Source organism: Porites lutea, chromosome 11, assembly GCF_958299795.1.
Source record: "Porites lutea chromosome 11, jaPorLute2.1, whole genome shotgun sequence".
NCBI classification, from domain to species: Eukaryota; Metazoa; Cnidaria; class Anthozoa; order Scleractinia; family Poritidae; genus Porites; species Porites lutea.
In genome coordinates this window covers 18,047,509-18,058,161 of record NC_133211.1, presented here as the reverse complement: position 1 = coordinate 18,058,161, position 10,653 = coordinate 18,047,509, and the positions used below count along the sequence as shown (strand labels likewise).

Below are 10,653 nucleotides of genomic sequence, written 5' to 3'. Positions count from 1 at the left end.
GTTCGAGCCTTACTATAGTATGCCAACTTGTGGCTCGAAGAGTATCACAAGGAGAAAGCCGAAAAAGGTCGCCAGTTCGAGCCGTACTATAGTATTCCAGCCTGTGGCTCGAAGAGTATCACAAAAAGAAAGCCGAAAAAGGTCGCCAGTTCGAGCCGTACTATAGTATTCCAGCTTGTGGCTCGAAGAGTATCACAAAAAGAAAGCCGAAAAAGGTCGCCAGTTCGAGCCTTACTATAGTATGCCAACTTGTGGCTCGAAGAGTATCACAAGGAGAAAGCCGAAAAAGGTCGCCAGTTCGAGCCGTACTATAGTATTCCAGCCTGTGGCTCGAAGAGTATCACAAGGAGAAAGCTGAAAAAGGTCGCCAGTTCGAGCCGTACTATAGTATTCCAGCCTGTGGCTCGAAGAGTATCACAAGGAGAAAGCTGAAAAAGGTCGCCAGTTCGAGCCGTACTATAGTATTCCAGCCTGTGGCTCGAAGAGTATCACAAAAAGAAAGCCGAAAAAGGTCGCCAGTTCGAGCCGTACTATAGTATTCCAGCTTGTGGCTCGAAGAGTATCACAAAAAGAAAGCCGAAAAAGGTCGCCAGTTCGAGCCTTACTATAGTATGCTAACTTGTGGCTCGAAGAGTATCACAAGGAGAAAGCCGAAAAAGGTCGCCAGTTCGAGCCGTCCTTTAGTATTCCAGCCTGTGGCTCGAGGAGTATCACAAGGAGAAAGCTGAAAAAGGTCGCCAGTTCGAGCCGTACTATAGTATCCCAGCTTGTGGCTCGAAGAGTATCACAAAAAGAAAGCCGAAAAAGGTCGCCAGTTCGAGCCATACTATAGTATTCCAGCCTGTGGCTCGAAGAGTATCACAAAAAGAAAGCCGAAAAAGGTCGCCAGTTCGAGCCGTACTATAGTATTCCAGCTTGTGGCTCGAAGAGTATCACAAAAAGCAAGCCGAAAAAGGTCGCCAGTTCGAGCCTTACTATAGTATGCCAACTTGTGGCTCGAAGAGTATCACAAGGAGAAAGCCGTAAAAGGTCGCCAGTTCGAGCCATACTATAGTATTCCAGCCTGTGGCTCGAAGAGTATCACAAAAAGAAAGCCGAAAAAGGTCGCCAGTTCGAGCCGTACTATAGTATTCCAGCTTGTGGCTCGAAGCGGTATCACAAAAAGAAAGCCGAAAAAGGTCGCCAGTTCGAGCCGTACTATAGTATTCCAGCTTGTGGCTCGAAGTATCACAAAAAGCAAGCCGAAAAAGGTCACCAGTTCGAGCCGTACTATACCAGTTTGCGGCTCGAAAAGTATATCACGAAGAAAAACCGTAAAAGGTCACCAGTTCGAGCCGTACTATAGTATTCCAGCTTGTGGCTCGGAAAGTATCACGAAGAAAAAGCCGAAGAAAAAGATCGCCAGCTCGAGCATATTCCAGCTTGTGGCTTAAACTGTGTCACGATGCGGAAAGTCCGGAATAAAAGTTTGGTTTAGTTTTGCTTTTGCTCAAGTCTCTTCTGCGATTTGCGGGTGAAAAATTTGCAATTTGAAATACTGTCAATCGTTGAAAAAGTCTTCACTACAAATTTTGACCACTCATTGGCAACCTTCACAACCAACCTCCAAACATCCGGTCTGAATTTTTGGCAGCTTCCAGTTGCCGGTGGAACAACATTTTCCAAGGCTAATTTCCAATAAAGAGGACAACCTCGCGAGGATCCGGAAGTTTTCAGTACCATTCAACTTTGCTCCTGCTATTTACAGAATTTTCGGTTCGAGTGGATGGTTCGCATTTTGAAAATTCAACAGTTTCCGGAACTTGTGGAAACTTTTCAGGGAAATTTTTGTTCCATTTGTCACTGTTTTGGTTAAATAGAAAGCGCCCAAGGCCTCCGGTCCAAAAAGACACGCGCCATGTTCAAGACCAAAGAGTTGAAGTTTTCCCATAGTTTCGGACGGGCAAGCCAGTAACAGTGAGTAGCTTAACGTCCATATACGTACAAACACGCGTGCGTACAACCGAAATTATATAGAAAAGATATGTTTTTTATTTCCTGAAAGTATTTTTATCAGAGTTTTTACACATCTCGTCCCGTTGCTTGTAACCTACTTCCTTGCTGGCAGAGGTCTCTCAAGTAACCTACTTGATGGTGTCATTGGCTCAGTTTTTTATCACATTCAGTTGTACCTTACCAAAAACACCGTACCAGAGATGTAATAGAAACAACTAACTGTCTTTTTTTCTGTTCGTATTTATTTACCGGAAATGTCCTGCGGAAACGCAGGAAATGGCGTTAGCCCCTAAATTTGAAAAATTTTATGGACCCCCTAGTTTGGAGTACCTTCCGCGATCTAACCTGTCTTCGTCTTCTTTCCGTGCGTACACCTTCAAAATCTCACGCTACGCCCCTGCACGGCCGTCCTTCTTCAGGAACAACAGGATTTGGATGTCGTCATTTTGTATAAAAAGTTTCCACCTCCGTTAATCCCAAATAACGGATGCCTCCCTCTCCGCCAAAGTAGCATATCAACTGATGTATTTACTTCTGTTAGGGGACAGCCCAGACAGGGGACAACCATTTTATTTCTTAGGTGGGGAGGGGTGTTGGGGTCATTTGGTGAAGGCATAATTTTTTTTTCAACCCTTTCATTCACTCTGAATTTTTTTCTTGGTATATGTGCTTGCCGGCGATGACATTTTATCTCTCTCCAACACTTTGTCTGACTTTTAGCGCGTCGAGTCAGTGGATGGAGTTGAAAAAGTACACTTTCCAAAGGATCTCTGAAATAATCTTTGAACAAGCATATTAATTGTTATCTAAGAGTTTTTGACTTAACTTGATGCCTTGATACAGTGACTGAGATGGGCACCTTGCCGCACAAGTGAAAAATGTCACGCCTATCAAACACTGATACTGAAAAATGAAAAATTTATTTATAATAAAGTTTACATCATGTTCCAATACAGCCTTTTCTGGTATCCTTAATTTAGAGTGCACGTAAAACATAATTTGTTCTTCAAATCCCAACACCACCCAATGATTTTGAATTTGATAATAAAAACATGTAACTTTCCCAGGCTTGGTAACCGCCGGAAAGGCCTGGTGTCAGTAAGTGTATTTTATTTAAAAAGGAAAGCCGTTTGAGGGGGACACATTATTATGCTACATGATAAAAAACAGTAAGGAAGAAAAGTTCAGTGTAAATTAAGCGTAAACCCAACGAGCATCTTGCCAGAATTTATTCCAGCCCTGGACTTGTGCCGAGGATTTTTTTCTTACCATACACTTGCGGATATCTTTTTCAAAATCACGCGGCCCCACCCCCTTCAGTTCATGGTTGGCCCCTATTTTAAAACTATTTATTGCGGTTAAAAGTTAACATAACAGAAATCTAAACAAAATATATTCAGTTTCATAGCAAACTGAAAATTTTTAAAAGTCCCCTTGATTTAAAATAGATTTTTCAGAAAAGGTCTCTAGGACCCCCTAAATAACCATTGGGTCTACCACCGGAACCGTTTTTTTTTTTTTCCTTCGTGCTCCAAGGTAACATCAAGGAATATTTTTGACAAGAAGGAAAAGGAAAAAGATTTTTTGAAGTAAAAGAAGAAAAAAAAAAAAAAGGCCTTGCTCCCGGCCAGGCTCGAACTGGCGACCTTCGCATATCATTAGCACCCTTGGCAAGATGCCAGTACTGCTTATAAGTACGACGCTCTAACCGACTGTGCTACGGGAGCTATGGCTGAGTGGAGAGTGAATCTTTTCATATATCAATCCAAAAATCACATGGGGCGCCTAATCATTCATGCGTAGGACTGGTAACCAGTGTGGCACAAGCAATATGGCAACTTCCGATAGCGAAAGAAGAACCCTTTGAAACACTATAAAATAGTCATATTAGAACTAAGAATGTCAGATTACCTTTGTTTATGGGCTGGTTTGGGTAGTGCTGCCGTTTCAGCTATTTTCTATGCAGTTTACAAGAACAGAGAAGGGACAATTCGGAGCTTGCAGGTACAGTAATAAACAGTGATTCTCAGTGCATGCAGTTAAACTCATCAGTAAATTTATTAGATCTTTTGTTCACCTACAATTTAGATTTCATTTCTGTTTGAACACTTATGCTTTTACAACTTGATGGCTCCATCCGTTTCAATAATGTCTTTTCAACGCGCAGCCAGCCCCTCTATTCCGCCAGCTGGCGTGATCATGCAACTTGGGTCAACCACATAAGAACTTTTAAAGCTCCATTTGAAAGAACCAATGGCACAATTTCCGCACAACCTCATAAATCCATGCAGCAATTTCAAACTATTCCACACAATAAAACCGGCTGTAGGGAAATCTTCAGTACCAGGGAAGTGGTAAGAATAGTCCAGATAAGGTGATCTAAGGTAAGGCCCAGTTCAGACCCCGAACTTTTCATGAGCTGAACCTAATTCGAATTAAGACCAACCCAAATTATTTAGACTGGCTGAATTGATTCAGATGCCGATCTTAATTCCAGCCAAACTAAATTCAAAAGGAGAAAAATGCTCATTTCGGTCCAACTACTTTCAAAATACGTTATAACAATAATTTATACATTAGGTTCGGTACATGAAAGGTTCGGCGTCTGAATCAAAGCCATACCAAAGTCGATCCAAAGGCAAAATTCCCGGCCGGGCCAGGTGAAAAGAATGGCAGAGCCATTCCAAATTGAAACAGGCATTCCAAAGTGATTCAGACGCCAAACTTTTCATGTACTTAATTCAATGTATTAGGTTTGGCTCATGAAAAGTTTGGCATCTGAACAGGGCCAAAGAGATACATGTATAATCAATTGAACATTCAGTTATCAAACTCAATCAAACTTGATCAAACTCAATCCATGGGTTGAGTTCATTTGAGTTGGGCAAACGAACATAATTTAACTGGACAACACTATTGAACGGCTTGGTACAAGAACAAGACCTGTATTTTTTGAACATTTTTGAAAGTGTTATTACTGAAGTTACATAATCAGACAATGATAACTTTTTCTGTGAGTTTGAGTATCAAACCAACTGAACTTAATCAAACTAATCAAACTTTATCAAACTCAATCCACTCAAGTGAGTTTGATTAAGTTCAAATTTAGTCAAAGGTAGGCAAAAAATGACAGGCCATGGCAATAGTGGCAGTTTTTTTCCGGGTGCTAATTGCTCAAATTAGATTAAATCTGACTGATCTGATTGGCGCCTATGTTGTGGTTCAATTTTATCCCTGGTTAACGTTTAATTTTCTTTTGTTTTGGGGTATGGTAATGTATGATAATGAGTTTGAAACAAAAATAACAAAATTTAATCCATACCAAGGAAAAAATTAAATCACAATACATATGCTGAAAGTGCGAAATTTGAATTTGACAGTTCACTGTAGACGCGTTGGAATCCACTTAGTCAATATATTATTGAGGGCACAATCCAAATCTCCAGGTTGTTATTACGCATGTGTCGCGTGTATGTAGCCAGTATTCATGTGGACTTCCACTAAGAATAAATGGAATGCACATAACGCATTTTGGTCGCACGCGTTTGGACCTTTGATCACTTGTAATCTGATCATGCATGTTTTGACCATCTGTCATGTGAAACTTATGCAAAGCACGGTGTTGGAGCAAAAACGTTCGATCGTTGTCACCTGACTCCTTAACCTTTGGTTATTACTAGTTTTAGGTATAGAATCATTCTACCTAAAAATATCTGGTATTCACTTCTGGAAAAATTTGTATGCACCATAAGGTGAGGGATTTGAAAGTAGGAAACTAACAATGTGACTGACCAAGTTGTCTATCAATCAGCAATATCGTGAAAGATGATCGATTTGGTTTCAAAAAAGAACTGTCAAGGCCTAATATGAAACAGTAGTCAAGCGGTACCCTTCCAAAGAAGAAATGTCAAAACCTTGATCCAAAACAGCAGTAATTCATAGTCACATAACAATTCTGTCACATGGCCAATAATGTTGCTCATTTATATTTTGCCACCATTCAAAACAACAGCAAAACTGTTATCTAAATGTTCTGCACTGGAAAACAAGACTATGTTGCCCATGATATAGAACAAATTCCTGGATGCTCGGAGAATCAGTTTTCAGAAAAAGCTCTCCTACAGTTCATCTGTTTACTAAGTTTTAATATTTACAGTATAAAAATCCTTTGTACAATCTACTTTTTTCCTTTGAAAAAGTAAAGGAAAGCTACAGTCATGCTTGCTAGATTTTCCATACCAAGAGAAACTCAAACACTAGTAAGAGCTGAGCTCTTATGATACCTAAGCAGCTGCCGTCTTTGAACTCAAGGGTACAAAGTGTCACAAATTTCAACTCGTTCATTTTATTTTAAGATGTACAGCGAATTTCCATTTAGCTTGATAAAGCAGTCTAGAAAGAAAAAAATCAAATGAGAAATAGGCAAGAGTACACAGAATACTGGGGTTTCAAAAAAGGCAAACGCAAACAAATAACACAACCACATAATGTATGCGGAGTTGCAAAAATCTATCGAGGTCAGCTTAACTCAAGCTCAAGTGTTCTACATCTCCTTGAGAGATAAATTTTATCCTTGTAAAAGCAATGCAACTCTCTCCTTCTCTTTTTATGGCCAGTTGTACTCCACTTTCTAGTGCTACAATTATTCCGATCTCGTCCAATCCAGACAACGAAAACAACTACGTTGAGCCCATTTGTCCACATGGTAACATGACATGTTGAGGACAACAGCAACCGCTGCTGAAGAGCATTTTGACAATCACTTCGAGGATAAAAAACGATAAATTTGCTATAATTATTCAATAAAGAAAAAATGTAGATTTTTAATGAAGAAATTGACAAGAGTTCTTTGGGTAAAAGACAAATTTCCTAACATCTCAAATATCACATCTAAAATGAGATCATAACAATGTAACACGTGTGTTGCATGTTTTCCGCTCTAACTTTAGATTGGCGCTTAGAACAATGCTGAAACTTGGCCTTGAGGTATAAGACAGGGGAAGCTGTTTGAGTGGCTCCCTTTGTATGTAAGTGATGGGTTGATGACCAGCTTTTGAACTATTCTTAGTCATTTAAACGTGCATTTTCCCATTAGAGATCACATGTCATTCTGGAGAAGTGTGTTAATCAACTTTATTATCATGAGTGTTTTACTAGAAAATATACCACTCATAAAATTCATAGAAAGCTACATCTGGGACCCGAGTGGTTTATTTTCCATAATCTCACACGTGAGTTTATGGATGATGTAATTTTGGTAATAGTAGACGATCATGAGGTACTTCCTTCTGTTGAAGACATAGATGTCTGTTCCTAATTTATTCCCACGGTCGAATGGGAAGATCAGGGTGCATGATTGGCAGCACTGGCTGAGCTGGTGAGTGTTTGTTGTATAAGTGACAGTCCTTCACCATTTGTCTGATGTCATTGGAGATACCTGGCCAAAATACATACTTCCTAGCCAGGAGAATGCACTTAGGTTTGTTTTAGTGGCCTGAGTGGATGGTCTGTAAGACTTCATTTCGCATGTCCTTTGGCACTACTATCTATTATTTTTTCAATTACAAGATCACAACAGCTTGAAGATACTATGAATTTTATTTTCTTGTGGCAAAAACAGTATTTTACTCACTTGCGTATTCATAAAATATTATTTTGCCACTCAAAAATAAAATTCATATCTTTGCACCACCGTGTAATATCCTCCCAAGCTTTACTATGAAAGAAATATTCATAATAATAATTCTTGAATTCTTGAAAAAATCTGCACATGTGTGGAAAATAAAGATTAAGTCTGGAAAAATGGTAGGAAATCTTGCCTTTTTTTTTTTTCAAAAACTGTTACAAGTGCTTATTATTGCAAAGTGAAATCATATTGTCTTTCAGTAGTCAGATCTTTCTGATGTTGTCTGGGGCAAAGCATTCATTTGGAAATTGAGAAGTTTCAGAACTCTCTTATACTACATTGCACTGAGGTTACTGTATGTTTACTGTGATTATGGGCAAAGCCTGGTTCCTGCAATTGTCAAGGTTTCTAAGGATCACTCATTTGATAACCTTCGATGTGGAAACATAACTTATTGTTTTTGAAAAAGAGAAAAAGCAGGGTGTCCAGTTCCTATTTTTTCCTATTTTTTGAGCCTATTCCTATTTTTTTCTTATTTTTAAACTAAAACCTCCTATTTTTCCTATTTTTTAGCTGGTGAAGCCAAAATTTGCAACAAAATTGAAAACGGAATTATAGGTGTATGTGTTTTTGAGTGAGATTTGTCATAAAGCAAGTAGTATTTTGATGTTGATGTTCTAATATTAGCAAAAGTAATAGTTACATTTGTTCTTTCTGTGTCCTCTATTGCTTATTAGAGTTCTGTTGTTACTTTTTGTATAATTTTCTAGTGCACCTACATGTATTGTATGTCGTGTTATAGTTCTCATGACTACTGAATAATAATGTTCATAGGATACAGAAAGTATGTACGCTTTTATGTTTATTTTTGAAACTGAAAACAGGATCAAGTTGTCCTCTCATAACAAAGGACAGATAAATCATCTAATCAGCTTCTTGTTTAAAACACCATTGCATCACTAGCTGATTCTGGATGCTACATGAAAAGAACAGCTAAAGTTTAGTTCACAGCACTAGCCCCCTTGGTGAGCCCTTAAGTTTGTTAACAGCTATACCTAAGCAACTGACGAAGGATCCAATATTTTGGTTGCAAAACCGGTCTTGCAGACATAGCTAAGGAGAGTGTTATGTTTTTCTTAGAACTTAACAATGACACACTTACATTCTGGTACCAAATAGATCAGTTTCATTTTGCGTACACAGTGGAAAGCCTTTTTCTGTTCTTAAATTAAAATGTGCAGTCTTTTGACCCAAACAAGCATATTCTCAACCAGCTACTGATTGCAGATTAATGGAAGGAAAGCTTTCCATAGGACTTTTAAGTCCCAGTTCGATATCCCTCAATGACAGTTCGCAATCATAAGAAATTTCTGTCCTAAGAAATATCACTCTTCGGAGCTTTTCAAAGATTTGCTGCCAACTTGAAGGGAATTTGCATATGATCGTCTTTGATTATAGAACCACCCTCAACCTCTAGTCAAGCATATCATCAGTTCTGCTTACACATTCTGAGCCAATAAAATAAACATTACTGATCATTTTCATGCCTTCCTGCCGGTGAAAGTTGATCAAAATCCTGCGAACGTTGAAGCTGAGGACTCGTAGCCTTAATTATAACCCTGATGTGGTGCAGGGAGTCTATCTTTGTCGAGAAAAGTACTATTGATTTTCATATTTACCTCCTATTTTTTAATACAAAGTTTCCTATTTTTCCTGTTTTCTCAATCTTGAGTTTCCTATTTTCCTATTACTTTAAGCAACCAATCTGCTGGACACCCTCAAAAAGTCTTAAATTGTGCATCCAAAATCTGTGTGAACCCAGAAAATGTTATTCTCCTCTTGTTGATAGATCACAGTAGCAGTAATACCAACATTTTTTTTCCAAACAGGATGCAGTACAAATGGAAATTGGTCCAAAATTGATAGACACTTTGAGGAAGGCAGAGAATCATTCAATACCATATGGTGTTGTAAGAGGAGAAGCAATACCTTTAAAAAGAACAGAAGTCATAAGAAGTGCTCATGTGCAAGATGCTATTGGACTCATACAACGCATAAAAACACGGGAACACAAAAGTGAATGGAGTAAGACAACTAGACTGTGGTATGTAATTTCCTGTTTGCAACTCTTGCACTTGAATTTCCTATCAATGAAGTGTGAATTTAAACTTCACCCTTATTCACTAGTAAATTAAATTTATACATGTACATGCAATTTTTTTTAAGAATTCCCCCCGTCCTTCTTTTGGAAGTTACAACATAGACTTGCTACAAGTCAACCTCTTGACGAGTGGAGCGAGCCTTGTTTGGCCATGAAGTGGCCGACTGCAAGCAACGAAGTCGCGAGAGGTCGACTTGTCTTGCTTGATGGGTTTCCATTTGCATTTTGTGCCAAAAATGGGGAGTTACGTGACTTGCATTTGGGGTTTCAGGTTTCATTTTTCAATGGCGGAATGTGCTGATTCCACTCCAACTCAATCCTTTGAATGTGTGTGTGTATCTCCATCATCGAAGGAGCTAATTTGTTTACTTTGTGCGAAAGTTGACGACCTCAGGGGGCCGGAAAAAAACAAAGCTTGTTTCAATCTCGAGTCATTACTGGGAAAGGAGATTTCACACCCAAGGAATCCTTGACATCCGCACACATTTTAAACCTACAGAGACTTTCAATACATGCATGTCTCTTCCTGTAACCCTTACGGGGTCAGAAAAGGTCTCATAAACTGAGAACTAACTCCTCAGCTAAATCCTTCTATGAAAACATTTTCAACTTCAAAAAACGCCTTCACGCTAGAGGTTACACTCACAATCTCATAGAAAAAATCACCTCTAAGGTTAAATTTAGCGAACGGAAGTCAGCTTTACAAAAGAACAATGAAGTGCGAAAGAAAATTCTGCCTTTCGTTACCACATACCACCCTGCTTTGCAGAACCTTAAAAACATTTTAATGAGCAAATGGCACTTAATTCAAGGTCAACCACTACTGAGAGAAATGTACAACGAGCCTCCCATCATTTCATATAAAAGAGAA

General features: G+C 38.9%; 1 protein-coding gene and 1 non-coding gene across 2 annotated transcripts in view; one reads left to right on the top strand and one right to left on the bottom strand.

The window, feature by feature from the left end:
- Positions 1-3,613: 3,613 nt before the first annotated feature.
- On the bottom strand, positions 3,614-3,722 carry Trnai-uau (transfer RNA isoleucine (anticodon UAU)). Its single transcript has 2 exons — positions 3,685-3,722; positions 3,614-3,649 (listed from the first exon to the last, which is right to left on the bottom strand). It is a non-coding gene; the product is annotated as a tRNA-Ile (tRNA).
- A 102-nt stretch (positions 3,723-3,824) lies between these two features.
- Positions 3,825-10,653, top strand: part of LOC140952709 (mitochondrial ubiquitin ligase activator of NFKB 1-like) — a 9,257-nt gene continuing 2,428 nt past the window's right edge. The window contains exons 1-2 of the mRNA XM_073402150.1: positions 3,825-3,999; positions 9,511-9,725. Of these exons, the coding sequence (XP_073258251.1) occupies positions 3,895-3,999; positions 9,511-9,725 (320 nt within the window). The 5' untranslated portion in view covers positions 3,825-3,894. The remainder of the gene's footprint in view (positions 4,000-9,510; positions 9,726-10,653) is intronic.